The sequence below is a fragment of the Muntiacus reevesi genome, chromosome 7 (genome assembly GCF_963930625.1).
Source record: "Muntiacus reevesi chromosome 7, mMunRee1.1, whole genome shotgun sequence".
NCBI lineage: Eukaryota > Metazoa > Chordata > Mammalia > Artiodactyla > Cervidae > Muntiacus > Muntiacus reevesi.
In genome coordinates, this window is record NC_089255.1 from 69607372 (window position 1) to 69624870 (window position 17499).

Here is a 17499-nt window from a genome sequence, read left to right on the forward strand (position 1 = left end):
ACCATGGTATGTTTTAAGAGCTTTCCACATACTAACTCATTTAATCCCTATAACAATCCTATGACTAGGTGCTACTATCAACAGTAATCTTCATTTTGTAGATGGTTCAGTTCAGTTCAGTTCACTCAGTTGTGTCCAACTCTTCTCAACCCCATGGACTGCAGCACACCAGGCTTCCCTGTCCATGAGCTTGCTCAAACTCAGGTCTATCAAGTCGGTGATGCCATCCAACCATCTCATCCTCTGTCATCCCCTTCTCCTCCTGCCTTCAATCTTTCCCAGCATCAGGGTCTTTTCCAATGAGTCAGTTCTTCTTATCAGGTGGCCAAAGTATTGTAGATGGGAAGATTGAGATATAGAGAAATAACTTGCCTGGGATTGTAGGATGAGTATGGGGTATAGCTAGGATTTCAGCCTAGGTAGCCCAGCACCTTGTTCCATGCTTTTAACCAGAATGTTGGTTCACCTCTTTAGTAAGGTGGCCTTTCCCCCTCAACTCTTATCTATCGCTGGGCACAATGCCACTTTATTTGCTGTCCTCTAAATTTCAGACTCTGATGCAATATTTGATGAAGCTCTACCTTTAGAACCACCCCCACAGTACCAAGTTGCAACATTATGAAATCACTTATAAATGTTTTGACCCAAAACAAACTGGTTAGTATAAAATGAATAGCCCTCTTGGTGATTTTTCAAGTTCTAAACATGTTAGTACATATTGAAAGTTCTAGAACCTTTAAGTCTCTTTATTTTGTTTGGGTATTTGGTTTTTTGTTTCATTTTTCACCAGTTCATTTAACATTCCTCACTTTTCTGGAAAAATGAGTGCTGAAAGAATAAGTTATCAACAAGTCTTCCTAAACACGGACATAGGCACATTTCAGATGTGCAAACCAACCTTCTGGAACAAAGTCAAAGGAACCAGTACTACAGGTGAGACTACACCTCTTAATAGTGTGGAGGTGCTTTGACAGAGGGCTGACGTGCACCTAGTCCTGGGGAGAAATGGGAGGGGAGGCCAGGTATCAACCCACAGAGGTGACACTTACAGAATGTAGAGACTCGTAGGATGGGTTGGAGTCTGTGGGGAGACATGGTGGAGAAAAAGCATTTTGGCACATACACTGGCCAAAGAGCAACGTAGAAGAAAAAAATGTCAATCTTTGATTTGATTTTTACCTTGTAGAAAACTTTCTCCAAGACCAGTAGTAATTTATAGTAAACCGACAGATATGCATTGGGGATGGGAAACTTTTTATATCTTTTGTATTTATTAATATATCATGAGATTGGCAGACAGTAAGAAATGTTTTTAAGCATTGGAAAATTTCATGCTTTCCTACAAGACTGATATGAATTCAGAAATATATAAATTGGACTTACCACACCACTCTTGAAGTTCTCAATCCTTCTCTTTGCTGCTTTGTTGGTTAACCACCAGGCCAAGGTTGGCATATATTGCCACAAATAGAACATTAGCAAAAAAGGGTGATCAGCGATCCAAACTTCCTTCAAATCATTGGCCATGGTGACTAACATCAGCCGCACACAACGACTGGTTGCCATCTTGTAGGACTCATCTGCAGTGCTGCCTGTAGTCTAAGAAAATTTTGAAAAATTCGTGAGTGATGACTATATTTCTGGGGTATCTCACAGAACTTTTAGTAGACATCCAGTTGAGTGATTCCTTTACTGTGGCCTCATGCCCCTCAGGAGTCCACATAGGCACTAAGGGGTGTCTGTAAGCTATTTGTGGGCTTCCCAGGAGGCACAGGGCTCTCCTGCCATTGAAAGAGATGCAAGAGATGCAGGTTCGATCCCTAGGTCTGGAAGATGCCCTGAAGGAGGAAATGACAGCCCACTTCAGTAATCTTGCCTGGAAAATGAACATGGGGAAATGAACAGGGGAGCCTAGTGAGCTGCAGTCCATGGGGTCGCAGAGTCAGACCTGACTAAACATACACACATAAGATATATATTTCAGAAAACCTAATAGAATTCATATACTTAACCAGATAAGTGTGCAGGCTAACTAAAAGATAACAGTTATTCACTTTTAGTTAGAATTGTACCATCTTAAAGTACTTAATGATAAGTCTATGTCATTTTAATAATAATTTTAAACAAATTATTAATACATTTAGCAAATGAAGTTCTATAAAACATGGAGTCCATGAGGATGAAATAGAGAAAGAAGATAAAAGTGGTTTCTTGATATTGAAAAAACTTGGAACTGCTACTCTAGTTAACCCATTACCGTTTTACAATAAACTGAAGCCCAGAAAGGCAGTAACTTTTATCTGTGCTCACACAGACCATTTGGTAGTAACCAGTTCTATATTCCAGGTCCCCTGATTCCTGTAACATTGTGCTTATTCTATTTTACTATAGTGCCTCCATAGAAAATGCAAAATATAAATTGTATATGTAAACATTTACATGGAAACATATAGATTTATATCTCAGTAGAAATATTAGTGGAGAAGAAGGAAAATCTCATGGTCTTTAGAGAGTTTTTTGTATTATGGAGTGATACTGGATTCTTCATGAGACATTTATTGTTCATTTGATAGATTAATTACGTGTAATCTGTGAGCTGAGGGAAGCACAAGCCTGGGTGAGGTCAACCTAAAACTACTACATCTCAACAAGGGGGGTTTTGCTAAGTTCCTTCACCATAATCCCTTTTAAAATCCCAGTAAGATTTAATTTACTAAAATTCAGTCACACAGAACTTTCAACATTGCTATGATTTGTGAATTGATTAAAACTGGGTTTTTAAAATATTGATAGCCCACATAATAGTGGATCACTTATAAGCAGTATCTTAGTAATTTCTTTAGCTGTTACTAAAGCTGGATGCCAAAGCACTATCAGCTAACTGTAACAATTTTCCTAATGCTGAATTAAGTTATGTAAATAATTCATAAGGAATTCTAACATGAAAACCCTGAGGCATAGTGAGGTAATGCTACTAAAGCATTCAAATTATTCACCAACTAGAAATTTTACCTTTGTGACTTCTTCAGTTAGGGCATTTTTCACAATATTTGATTGCACAGGTCCCGGGCAAATGTTAGAAATTGTTATACCTGGGTAGGTGGCAAGTTCAGTTCGGAGGGTATTAAAAAATCCCTAAAAGACAAAAACAAAAAACAAATAAATACAGACACATATATCATGTTTACTAATAGTACAAAATTACTTTTTTTCAACTTTTTATGAAGGACAATAGCAGCATATTATCAAAATGTGTTCTGAAAAAATGCCCGAGTAAAGGACAGGGAATGTAATTACACAAGATGAGGCATTTTTAAAGATAAGACCGCAGGCAATCTAGAATAGGCATTCTTAACTCTTTTCAGGTAGAGTGGTTCATCCCCCTGATGGCACTGGTTTAGCTTGTGCCATCAGTGATTTTGCACTGGATAAGTGAGAGACTACCCTTTAAGAGTCTGATACCCAGTCGCCAGCTCCCCACTCCGAAAGGGTTGCATGTTCACTGAGCATCATTGAGGCTGGACTTCTTTCGATGATCCCTAAAAGTAGCCTAAAGTACAGATGATAGGGCAACAGGAAGCAAGTTGGAATTAGTACTTAAGGGAAACTATCATAGAGGAACAGTTCCATTTTTTCAATTACTATCTGAAGAGACTATTAGTTTCAGCAAAAATTTTTATTTTAGGTGTAGTAAGAGAGTACATGGCTAGTTAAGAATGTAATATGATTGCTTACTCAATGACTTTTGTAAAAACAAGGTAGACCCTCCAGACTTAAAAGATACTGCCCATTTCTAAACCAAATAGGAAGTAAACATCTACTTCTCCTCATCTCTTCTCCTAAATCAGGAAATATTCCAAGACTACATTGTGATAAACTGAGTTAACTTTGAAAAGCCTAAGCAGCCAACATAGGCTGCTTTAGCCATCATTTATGATCCAATAACATTAAACAGTTACCAGCCTTTAATGCTGATGCCTAACAAACACAAGGCCTTTGAAGGTTTGTGCTGTTCAAGACTAATACAGTGCCTGACTCAAATAGACAGGAAAAAAGGCTTTGTAAATGAATGAATGAACTTTAACCTTCTGCCCCTCTATAGCAAAAGAGGGGAGAGGACACCATGAAAGCCAATACTCCAGACACTAAAACTCCTCCTTGCTTGAAATCACATCTAGTATAGTGTGTGAACTTTTCAACAAGTAAGTTCACTCTCTAGCTTGCTGAGTATCAGGGAAGGAAATGTGCTCTTCAAAAAGAGACTCCTGGTTTCAGTGTTCGGCTACTGGTATAACTAGATCTTAACTTGACACATGGTATCAGACAATCAAATCCAGTACAAAACAGTTTGGAGGGCAGGCCAGACAGCTTCTACTGTGTTTGATTGAAAGCATCCTGCATGTCTTCTGGGATACTGGGTACCAAACAGATGGGGTGGCCACCTTCCCTCGTGTGCCTGCCTGAGAGTTGCCCAACTGCCCTGCTGGAAGTAACTGACACCTTATTACCAAATATGAGGAAATCATCAGTGCAGTATTTCATTTCATCACTCTCTGCAATTGTCTGCTCTTCACAGCAGAAAGAGGATCCTATGGAACCAAAGCTTCCAATTTTCATGAAACATGACCATTCAGCTATTGTATCTTATTATTCCAACAGTGAAACATTCTACGTAAACTGACCTTCAACGGCATTAATCATATATCACATGTCTCTATTAATCATTTTCCTCCTATTGGCCTTACAATTTAATTTGCTCCATGTTATGGTGTATATAGTTACAGTTTCTTCTTATCCATTCTTAAGCCAACATTAAAAATTTATTCATTTCTAGTACTCATATCTCATAAGTTATACAAGCCAAATTAAACGTGTCAACTAGACTATACAGTTTGTAAGGGCAGGGATCATATAATCTTTATATTCCCAGGATATGTTGCAGTGTATGACACAGTGTAGGTACTCATTGGATGTTTGCAGAATTAGAAAGAGGCATGTGAGGCTCAAGTCTTTTTAGCATCTTCTGGGTAAGTCTTCTACTCAAGATCTTCTTGGGTCTCTGTCTTCAAACATCACTACCTAGTCCCAGTGATCTCTTACAATAAATGTTCCATACACACGTTCAGGTCAGTTTTATCAGAGGTGAGTTTTAACAGCCTTACCCGAAGAGCATGTTTGCTGGCACAGTATCCAGTAGAAAGGGGTGCAGCTATAATTCCCACAATGCTATTCACAGTAACAATTTTTCCTTGCTTCCTCTCAATCATGTGAGGCAGAACACACTTTGTCAAGGACACCGTCCCTAAGTAGTTAAGCTCTATTAGCTCCTTGAAGACATCCAGGCTGGTGTCCACACACAAAGCACGCTGGGATACTCCACCATTGTTGACCAGAATGTCGATCTAAGTAAAGAAAATCAGAAAGGGGGTACTTTAGGGATGACTTAGATGGATTGTTGGAATTCCTAGGGATGGTTAGTTATATTGTTAACTTGATAAATCAATGGAACAGGACAGTATATTTCCAGAGGTCAGCAACAGAAAACATAAAAGCAAAATTCACCTATGGAATTAAATTCCCACCTTAAGTGGCTTTTTATGGAAAATAATGTAACAGAAATAATAGGCACAGTGAATCTTTAGCTTCTTTTGTTCTACATGGAGGAGTTAATTTATTAAGGTAGGAAAAGTTCCAATTATTAATACATAAAGCCACAGATTCAGAGATTAAGAGACCCAGCTGGGCCCTTGAGCTGAAGTGAGATGCTTCATGAACCCATTAGCCTATAGCCCTTTGAATGATAGTACCACAGATAGGAATCTCTTTTGCAGCTACTTCAGAGCAAGATTCATGCACTCAAAATGCTACTTACTCTGCCAAACTCCTGGAGAACTGCTTTGGTAGCCATTTCATGGGAACTTCTGTTAGTCAGGTCAAGGGGCAAAATGAGTATATCTTTTTCTTTCAAATTACCATTCTCTAAATAAAGACACTTAAAATTAATATGGCAGTCATGTGCTAATCACATTACATTTAACATTCACCCTACAACCACACTTAGCAATGAACTCATTTCTGGGTGAAGCCCTGTGGATGAGGTTCTCTTTAAGGACCAAGAAGCGGATTGACAGGGATATGGGCAACATCTTATCGAACAAAAAGCTGGCTGGGTACACCGAAAACAGAATTCCTCTCTTCTACTTAAATATAAACAGCCTAACATTGGACCAGGCTTCCCTGACAGCTCAGTTGGTATTTCTGTACATCTGTTATAGGATAGATTCACTGCTTGATTTTTAAACACAATTTTAAAAAATTTATGCTGAAAATCAATGAGAATTTGGGTCTTCCAGTCACGTGACACAGAAAAGCTTCCTTTCAGAGGCTAAGGATTCCAGGAGGTGAATAAGGAAAAGGACACAATCCTGAAATTCCCAACCAAGAAACACGTTGGGCTGTAACGGCCCTCTCTATTTCTGTTATCAAAAGAACAGCTCAAACTAATTTCCTTGAATTCTAGCCCCGAAGTACAACAAAGTTGTGTTTTGATAAGAAAAACAAGTAAGTAGAGAAGAGGTGAAATTTTATGGGCACAGGATTAAATTATGAAATATTAACTTTTTAAAAAGCAATAGAAAAGTCTGCACCCATGATATGACAGATAAAAGGAAAATAATCTTACTCAAGCTAAGAAACACTGTTATGGTTCATTTCTTCCCATGCAAGTCTCAACAGCAGAGGAGCAACTGTCAAAAGAAGTGGCCCAGTGCAAAAACACAAGAGGCCTTTAAGAGCAATATCATGAAAGAGGGCTTGTGGCCTTAGCAGCTAACTCCATATCTGGGTGATTAGTTCCATCAGCAAAGTGAAAGAAAGATTTGTAAAGAATGACAAGTAGATGACAAAACAACAACAACAACAACAACAACAACGATCTTCTGGAAAATTCAAAATTATTTCAGTGTAGATATTAAATTTCCTATGAGAAATAATAACTGTAGTACTTGAGACTGCTTTCACTGTGAACTACACCAAAACCCAAACAGATAAACAAAAACACCATTGTCCTGTATATATGAAAAATATTATATCAAGTTGCACTTCTCAAACTTAATTCTACTCTGGGATTTCCCTGGTGGTCCAGGGGTTAAGACTCCACACTTCCACTGCAGGGGCACTGGTTCAATCCCTGGTCAGGGAACTAAGATCCCACATGCTGCACAGCACGGCTGGAAAAAAAATTTAATTCCACTCCTGTTTTTTTGTCCTTTACAACAAAAATCTTATATTATTTCATATGACTTTAAAATCGGACATTTTAACAAAATATCAATTAAATTTCTATGGTAATGTATATGTATGTCATTCATAAGAACCAAATTGTTCCTTGTCTAAGATAAAAATGTAAGACATTTATGTGGTCACTAAAAATCCAAACCAGCATTTGAGAGAACTGATGATCAATCCCTAATGCTAAGAATTAGTTTAAAAGAAAAAAAAAAAAAAAAGAAGGTAGAAAGGTGGCAGAAAAAGAAGAAAAAGGTCAGGCCAGCTAACTAAGAAGTGACGAAAGGAAAAGGAGTTGGATCAAACCACTCAGCATTTGGAACCAGAGTCTACTGCCCATGAAAATCCCCCTCTTCCCCCTAAAATTCCCAAGTTTTGACTCTGGGCTCTGATTTACTTCTAGGAAGCACTGCTGCGATTTCAGATATACTCACCAAGGCACTTTCTTTTTACCCTTTCCAACTCATGTACTCTTCTGGCTGACAGCACAAGAGAAACTCTTAGTTTGGACAGCTGGTAAGCCAGTTCCTCTCCAATCCCACTGGACGCTCCAGTCACCCACACCACCATATCAGTCAGCTCCCATTCTATTGAAAAGAGGGTAGGGATTGAGGGGAGAAAATAAGCTATGGGTTACATCCATAAATCAAAGATTGACCAAAGGAAAAAAATAGTTTTAAACAATATCATTGAATATGAAGACATAATGTGTGGAACTTAAAATTTTAAGTATCCTATGTTTACAGCCCTGATTGTGGTGATGATCTCACAGGTGTATACTTACCCCAGACTCATCCAGTTGTGTACACTAAATATGGACGGTTTCTTATATGACAATCATACCTCAATAAAGTGGTTTAAAATTTTTTTAATTGAATATCTTAAGGAAACACTTCCTACCTAGTGTTAGAAATCATATTAGTAACAGTTTATTACTAACTGTATTATTTTGTGTATTCTAGACTCTTTGAGAGTTTTCCAGACTTTACTTCAAGGTAAGCCTTACAACTCCATGGTCTGACTCTAAGGCTCTATTTATCTGCATATTTGATCATGAAAAGTAAGGATAAGTAGATAGAAGGTACCTGGACTTATTTTCTCACCTTCCTTATTCATAAATGAGGGCTTCAGATAAGATGATCACTAATAGTTCCATCCAGTTTTCTATTCTATTATTCTAATTTCTCACATTGGTGGTATTGATGATAAATCTGAGTATACCAAGTTCTACTCTATGGTATGGTAGAATCACCCTGAATTTTTAAAGTCATGTTTGCCCCACTTGTCAATCATAATCTGATGCCTAGCAACTAAAGGTCATTTCATAAAAGAGCTTTCCAAATGCCTGAGCCTTCATCTTAGAAGAATCTAGTAGTTCACCCAAGATGAAATACATATGAGAGCGAGATGAAATGTTATACTCTGCTTGCCAGGTATCACCTTGTTGAATATTGTAAAAATGTAAAATAAAGCACTGACAAGTGGTTTATTCTCCAACGAAAAACTTCCTTGTACTGCAGCACACAATAGCCACTGTCCATCTGAATCCATCAAGTCAGGGTAGTGCAATGCCCCTGTGTACCTTATTAAAATGTGTTATTTGTCAAAAATCAAGAACAAGGTATTATTTAAGATACACACTGCTGATTTTGGATCAGAAAAGTTAAAATCAGGAAGCCAGTTTACTATTTTAGTCAAACAACTCTGAAGTGTAAGTGTTGGTGAATCAGTCTGTGCTCTGGTTGCACTTTAACTCCCAGGGTTCAAGTACCAGCTGTGTCACACACAGCTGTGAAATGCTCCCACGTGGAAACTCAGTGCCTTCATTTCCCAAAAGTGGAAAATTGAATTAATAATAAAACCTCCTTTATAGAATTGTTGACAGAGATGAGTTAAAACATGTAAAGCGCTCAGAACAGTGACTGACACATGTGTGGGTGTGTGAACTAAGTCGCTTCAGTCATGTCCAACTCTGCCATCCATGGACTGTAGCCCGCCAGGCTCCTCTGTCTGTGGGATTTTCAAGATAAGAATACTGGAATGGGTTGCCATGCCCTCCTCCAGGGGACTCAGTGCTTAATAAAATGTCAACTCTAACTGTTGCAAAATGGTTTAACAAATGGATTTTGGCAGCAAAACACTAAATGTTCTAATTTCTCCAGCCAGGGGAAATGGGATTACTAACTTCAATGGCTTAACATTTTTCCATTGCTTCCTATGGGCTTAAACATATTACCTTATTAAAATCTTCACAAGAACTTTATGAAACAGGAATTATCTCAGTTTTACAAGGGAGGAAACTGAGGTTTACAGAGATTAATTTACACCACTAGACTGTAAATTTCCTTGAGGCTGGGACCCTGTCTCCTTTATTCATCGCTATGTCCTCAGAGTCTGGCACAGAAACTCGCTTAGAAAAAGGACTCCACAAGTCACTGTTGAATAAACACCCAAGAATCCTGGCAGAGCTAGGATATTTGTCGAGGTATGTCCGACCTCTAGCCTAAGCTGCCACATTTTAATAGGATCAATATTGTAGACCCAACTATCTTAGCCATTTGAGAAAATATCTTCAGAAAAGTGATTTCATGTAAATATCTAAACAAAGGACAAAAACATCCCAAGTACTATGTCTGGGTTACAGTGCTTTCCTATCATCTATTGCACTATGTTTTTTGGCTTCCGAGATTTCAGTTCCCTGACCAGAAATTGAACCCAGGTCACGGCAGTCAAAGCTCTGAGTCCTAACCACTAGACCACCAGGGAACTCCTAAATCTAATGCACTTTTATGGAAAGGCTCAAATGAGCAACCTTGCAAATTTTTGGGGAAATTGTTGTTCAGTAGCTAAGTTATCTCTAACTCTTTGCAAGTCCATGGACTGCAGCACACCAAGTGTCCCCGTCCTTCACTATCTCACTGAGTTTGCTCAAACTCATGTCCGTTGAGTCAGTGATGCCATCCAACCATCTCATCCTCTGTCACCCCCTTCTCCTCTTGCCGTCAATCTTTCCCAGCATCTGGGTCTTTTCCAATGAGTTGGCTCTTTGCATCAGGTGGCCAAAATATTGGAGCTTCAACATCAGTCTTTCCAGTGACTATTCAGGGTTGATTTTCTTCAGGATTGACTTGTTTGATCTCCTACTCATTGTTCCAAAGTTCTGTAGTATACAAGACTCCAAGGTGAATATAATCTGTTTGTAACTGTTTACTAGCTAGCATAGCAGTAACAAAGATTTCATTTTTGCATGCACACATGCATGCTCAGTCACTTCAGTCATGTCTGACTCTTTGTGACTCTATGGACCATAGCCCACCAGGCTCCTCTGTCTATGGGATTCTCCAGGCAAGAATACTGGAGTGAGTTGCCATGCCCTCCTTCACAGAATCCTCCCGACCAAGGGATTGAACCTGAGTCTACCACACTGCAAGCAGACTCTTTATACACTGAACCATCTGGGAAGCCCTCTTCATTTGTATACCAGTATGCAAATATTAATACAACAATGAAAACTATCAGGCTCACATTTACCTTAGTACATCTGCAGTTCTGATACCCTTCCTCCCACTCTGGAGAAGAAAACTTTTTAACTTAGCACCAATTATTTAACAATTCTACAGGGACTTCCCTGGCAGTCCAGGGGTTCAGACTTCACCTCCAATGCAGAGGGTGTGGATCTGATCCCTGGTCAGGAAGCAATGTTCCCACATGCCTCAGGGCCAGAAAAAAACAAAAAAATAAAACAAAGCAATATTTGCAACAAAATCGATAAAGACTTTAAAAAATAATAAAATAAATAAATAAAATGTCAAAAACAACCAAACAAACCAATTCGACAGAATCTGGCATACGTAATGGCCTCTCCTAAAGAGTCTCTGAAAGCAGATTCTCAGAGTTGAAAAGAAACTTAGAGTTCAACCCCCAACCCAGGTTAAGAATTCTCCCCTCAAGCTGTGGACCATTTAATTCCTCACAGGATGAGTAATCTAGTTACCTCTGAGGCACCAGCTCATTTGGGAGGGGGTAAGTCTAATCATTCAAGATGGGTTTCCCGGGTGGCTCAGGGTAAAGAATCCACCTGTGATGCAGAAGACACAGGAAACCCAGAACACATAGAACCCAGTTTCTATCTCTGGGTTGGGAAGATCCCCTGGAGGAGGGAATGACCGCCCACTCCAGTATTCTTGCCTGGAAAATCCCATGGACAGAGGAGCCTGGCGGGCTACAGTCCATAGGGTCACAGAGTCAGGCATGACTGAAGTGACTGAGCGCTGAGCACAATCATTCAGGGCTTCAGGAATTTTCTTATATGGATAACTTTAACTTCTACAGACCAGCAGCAGCTGGCGGCAGGTCTGCCTTGTGGTGTCAGGAAGGATAAATCAGGCCTGTCTGGCACACGACAGTGTCTCATCTGTCTGAAGACGGCTGCTGTGTCCTCCCTAAGTCCTTTCGTCTCTTGCTTCTCTAAGGCTAAATAAACACACCCAATTTCTGCTACTTGCCCTCAGATGACATGGCATCTGGTTTCCTCACCCTTCTCCCACACCCTCAGGACAAGCTCCAACTGGCCAATGTTCTATTGAAAGGAGTTGGCCAGGGCAGGATACAGGATTCCCAGGGGTCTAAACAGCTCCAAGTAGCGTGATTCGACTAAACCACTTCCCTTGTCTTTCAGGTGGGACATGCCGTGAAGACCCAGACAGTGGCTGGCTCAGTCACTGCTGCGTCCCCAGTGCCCAGCACAGAGGCCAACACAAGCAGGTATTCAGAAAACATCTTTTGTTGTTTGCAGTCTGTTCCATAAGACATGAAACAGCTCCACAAGGTTGCCTAATCTTTTCTGGCACTGCACAGTTGACTCTCACTGAGGTCACTGTCAATAAGAGCTGTTTTCCTCACATATGTTCTGCTGTTGAGACTTTTGCTACTCTGGACTGGTGCCATGGATTTTTCTGGATCTATGTGCAGTACCTAAAACTAGTCACTCTGAAATTTTACCATGTGAGATACATGCTTGGAGACACAGAAGGTATCTCTAGACGGATACATAAAATGCAGGAAATGGTGGTTGCCTCCAAAGAGGCACACTGGCGAGACAAGGGTGAGACAAGGGTGAGACAGAGCTTTACTTGTCACCATGTATCCTTTTGTATTTTTAAAAGTTGCCTTATGTGAGTATGTTGTCAACTTTTTAAAGTGACACTTCATGGCAAATAGATGGGGAAAAAGTGGAAACAGTGACAGATTTTATTTTCTTGGGCTCCAAAATCACTGTGGACAGTGACTACAGCCATGAAATTAAGATGTTTGCTCCTTGGAAGAAAAGCTATGACAAACCTAGACAGCATATTAAAAAGCAGACATTACTTTGCCAGTAGAGGTCCACAGAGTCAAAGCTATGGTTTTCCCAGTAGTCATGCTTGGGTGTGAGAGTTGGACCATAAAGAAGGCTGAGTGCTATAGAATTAATGCTTTCGAACTGTGGTGCTAGAGAAGACTCTTGAGAGTCCCTTGAACTGCAAAGAGATCAAACCAGTCAATCCTACAGGATATCAACCCTGAATACCCTGAATATACATTGGAAGAACTGATGCTGAAGCTAAAGCTCCAATACTTTGGCCACCTGATGGGAAGAGCTGATTCATTGGAAAAGACCCTGATGCTGGGAAAGATTGAGAGGAAGAGGAGAAGGGGGTGACAGAAGATGAGATGGATGGATGGCATCACTGATTCAATGGACATGAATTTAACCAAACACAGGGAAATAGTGAAAGGCAGGGAAGCCTAGCGTGCTGCAGTCCAGGGGTTGTAGAGAGTTGGACATGACTTTGCAGCTGAACAACAACATAAAGATGAAAAAAGGATAATTTTTTTTTTTAACCTTAATGGAGTCTGCCCATCTTTCCAATTTGAGCTGTTTTTGGAACTTGACTCTATCTTCATGTTCCTTTAAGTCTTTTTCACTATCGCCCTCACCTCCCTTCCAACTCTCTCACTCCCTAATCCTCCTCTGCCAAGTCTTTTTAGTCATTTTTCCTAATAACGTCCCTATAACAATTTCACAAATATACTGCAATATCTGTTTATGTATCTTCATATATCTTTGTGCCAAGTCGTTTCAGTCATGTCCAACTCTGCGACCCTATGGACCGTAGCCTGCCAGGCTCCTTTGTCCATGGGATTCTCCAGGCAAGAATATTGGAGTGGGTTGCCATACCATCCTCCAACGGATCTTGCCCATCCAGGGACAGAACCTGCATCTCTGTGTCTCTTGCAATGACTGGCAGGTTCTTTACCACTAGTGCCACCTGGGAAGCCCTTACATATATGTATCTATGCTTTAGATATAAAAGGAGTTCTATAAATTTAGTTTATTCTTCAGTAAGTGCAGGTTTAAGCATGGTGAAATTGAAAAGTTAAAAGTTAAATTAAAATTTAAAAGCTATGAACATTTAACTTTACAACTGTAAATTTACAAAAGTTATTTTGCTGAGTAACATGTATTTACATAAATTGCAATGTATCATATGACATTTGTAAATCAGCAAATTATATAACTACATGATGATAATAATAACAAAGTAATTAAATGTTTAAAAATCCTTCAAAACTGATATTTTGGGGTACTCTTTTGCTCCCTTCTGATGCCTATGTCAGAAGCTTTCTCTATCTCCTTTATACTTTAATAAAACTTTATTACACATACAAAAAAGAAAAAAAAACCTGATATTTTTCCAGCAAAAGTAAAACACTGATAAAAACAAATGAATTTCTTAAAAGTTATCTTTAGTCACCTTAACTTTTGCTTGATATGTGAAAATAACTTTCATTTCACTAGCTGCTAAATATTGTCAATGTTTTTCCTCTTCAGCACTTGACATTATCAGTTGAGTAACTTGTAGAACAGTAAAATGTAAAGTATTTTTATGTAATTCTCAAAGTCTAAGTTAACACTAAGCACAAATAGAATCAAACACTAAAGTCCACAAAGCAGCTCATAGGCACATGCATTCCATCTGCTGAGATGGGCCAATGACCAAGAGAAAGTCTGCCAATCACAGCCATCTATTTGCCATAGTTTTGTAACCCTGATCTTGCACATGTTTTACATATTTTCCGTGAACTCAATGTAAGTGCTACACATGCTATACCCACCCCCCTCCAAAAAAAGAAACAAGAAAAATGATATACTAAGGAATAATACTTTGTCAGTTAGGGTTGAGCTTTCGAGGGGCATAAAACATGGTACCATCTAAGATTATTTTTCAGTCCCCAAGAACCAATTTTCACCCCCATGTAAGTGATAGGGCTCCCCTTCTCTCTCTGGCTCCATTTTTAAAGTTGTCACTTCCAGGGCTTCTCTGGTGGCTCAGACAGTAAAGAATCTGCCTGCAGTGTAGATCAGGAGTTTGATCCCTGGGTTGGGAAGATACTCTGGAGAAGGAAGGGCAACCCACTCCAGGATTCTTGCCTGGAGAATTCCATGGGCAGAGGAGCCTGACAGACTATAGTCCATGAGGTCCCAAAGAGTTGGAAGCGACTGAGCAACTAACAATTTCACTTTTTCACTTAATCACTTCCAAGTAAACCTCCTCACATGATTTAGATATTTTCATGCAGGAAACTAGGTCCAGGGAAACCCCACTTCCCGCCGGCCCTTGTAGACATAAAGCCTAGCTCTGGACAGCCCACTGAACTTCTCTGAGCATTATTAAAATAAGACTAATAATGCCTACTTTATAGCAGTCATTGTAAAGGTGAACAGTCACAAATGAAAAGGGTGTGGTGCACTGCTTAGCACATAGACTGCGTTTAGTAAACGACCATCAAATATTAAGCTGGGCATAGAAAAAAGATGGGCAGAATGTCTTTTAGTATGCCAATAACAGTCTTCCTTCTGGCAAAACACCCAATCCAGTTCTCTACCTTTATCCCAATGGATAGGCAGCTTTGTAGGTGGCTGTATTATCTCAAATTTTGTTTCATTGCTCTTAAGTAGAGTGAGAGATGGCATATAAACAACTTCAGGACGTAACTCCAAAAGGACAAGCGCACTGTTTCTCCAAGTACTGTCCTCCCACGCTGCTTCAGAATCCCTGGGAGCCAGGCGGAGAACTCAGAGACCTGAAGGCGCCCCGCCGATTCCAAGGCTCTTTTACTTCAGCAAGTAAAAGGCAAAGTCCGTAGGTACCAGGGCAGAAGACAAAAGGCGCCGGCCCCTTCCACCCCGAACCAGAGCCCTTGAGAAAGGCGCAGCCTCGCCGCCCGGAAGCTCCACGCCACCCGGAGGGGCGCTGGGGCAGCGGAAATCCGATCGCACCACCGAACCCGGGCTCCCAGTGCAGAGAGGCGGCAGCGCGTCCTCACCTGGGCGTCGCCCCTGCCACTCGGCCCACAGCAGGGTCAGGTCCGCGTCGGCCCGCACGAAGCGCAGCAGCTGCACCGCGAGCGCCAGCAGCGCGCACAGCGCCAGCAACCAGAGGAGCAGCCCCCAGCTCATGGCGCCCTGCTCCGCGGGAGGAAGATAGACTGACCGCCGCCACCTAAACTGCGCCTAGGCGCCTGGCAGCTAACGCGCGTCCGCGCCGCCGCCCCGGCCCGCCCAGAGAGCAGGCAGGAGGGAGGAGCCGCACGGCGCGCCCCAACCCTCCCGCTGGGAGCCCGCCCCGGTTCTGTCCCCGATGGGCGTGAGGCGCCCAGCCCGGAGATCGCTGCCCAGGTTTTGTCCGCCTGGGCGCCCAGTAAGGGGTTGCAGTGGGAACAAACGGCGCAGGTCACGTAAGCACTTGGAGATATTCCTATTCGTGAGGTACTCACAGCATTTTTAATCTGAAGACCGATTCTTTTACAGTTATTTTGAGATGCAAATAGTTTTCGAAGCTCAAGAATAGTACAAATATTCCAGGCTATGAATTCGGCCTCCTCCTATCCCTTCTTATCTTTCTTTAACTACATGGACCTAACAGCCCATCCGTTTTGGTTTTTTGTCCACCCCGCGCTAACGCCACTCCCTCACCAAATTAACCCAGATATGAGTAGGATTGGCCCTGTGTCCACCTACATTTGGAAAGCACCTTGCAAGTGATTCTCGTGTGTTTGTTGAATGGCAAAGTGCAGCTTGGGCAAACTTGCCCTTGAGCTTAGTGCCAGGAGCATGTTCTGAGAACTTCAGCCAACTCCAACTTGGCTGGAGTCCAGGTAGCTCAGCCCTCAGTGACCCTAATTTTTTTCCTTATCTGTAACCACGAAGAATATATAATTTAAATGAAAGGGGGGGAAAAAAAGCCTGTGAAGGGCACAGTGGCTCATACACAGTAATAATATTTGTTCTTTCTCTTGTAGCTGTTAGAATTAGTTTAGTTCATAAACAGACATTTCTCCAAAGAAGACATACAGATGGCTAACAAACACATGAAAAGATGGTCAACATCACTCATTATTAGAGAAATGCAAATTAAAACCACAATGAGGTACCATTTCATGCCAGTCAGAATGGCTGCTATCCAAAAGTCTACAAGCAATAAATGCTGGAGAGGGTATGGAGAAAAGGGAACCCTCTTACACTGTTGGTGGGAATGCAAACTAGTACAGCCACTATGGAGAACAGTGTGGAGATTCCTTAAAAAACTGGAAATAGAACTGCCATATGACCCAGCAGTCCTGCTGCTGGGCATACACACTGAGGAAACCAGAATTGAAAGAGACACATGTACCCCAATGTTCATCGCAGCACTGTTTATAATAGCCAGGACATGGAAGCAACCTAGATGCCCATCAGCAGATGAATGGATAAGAAAGCTGTGGTACATATACACAATGGAATATTGCTCAGCTATTAAAAAGAATATATTTGAATCAGTTCTAATGAGGTGGATGAAACTGGAGCCCATTACACAGAGTGAAGTGAGCCAGAAAGAAAAACACCAGTACAGTATACTAACCCATATATATGGAATTTAGAAGGATGGTAATGATAACCCTATATGCAAGACAGAAAAAGAGTCACAGATGTACAGAACAGACTTTTGGACTCTGTGGGAGAAGGCGAGGGTGGGATGATCTGAGAGAATAGCATTGAAATATGTATATTATCAATTGTGAAACAGATCGCCAGTCCAGGTTTGATGCATGAGACAAGTGCTCAGGGCTGGTGCACTGGGATGACCCAGAGGGATGGGATGGGGAGGGAGGTGGGAGGGGGGTTCAGGA

The 17499-nt window shown here is 41.0% G+C and overlaps 1 protein-coding gene across 1 annotated transcript in view; it reads right to left on the bottom strand.

The window, feature by feature from the left end:
- Nucleotides 1-15988, bottom strand: part of DHRS7 (dehydrogenase/reductase 7) — a 28275-nt gene extending 12287 nt beyond the window's left edge. Inside the window, exons 1-6 of the mRNA XM_065941857.1 lie at nucleotides 15658-15988; nucleotides 7722-7874; nucleotides 5873-5979; nucleotides 5163-5402; nucleotides 3013-3135; nucleotides 1384-1599 (exon numbers count right to left, since the gene is read on the bottom strand). Of these exons, the coding sequence (XP_065797929.1) occupies nucleotides 1384-1599; nucleotides 3013-3135; nucleotides 5163-5402; nucleotides 5873-5979; nucleotides 7722-7874; nucleotides 15658-15790 (972 nt within the window). The 5' untranslated portion in view covers nucleotides 15791-15988. The remainder of the gene's footprint in view (nucleotides 1-1383; nucleotides 1600-3012; nucleotides 3136-5162; nucleotides 5403-5872; nucleotides 5980-7721; nucleotides 7875-15657) is intronic.
- Nucleotides 15989-17499: the final 1511 nt, after the last annotated feature.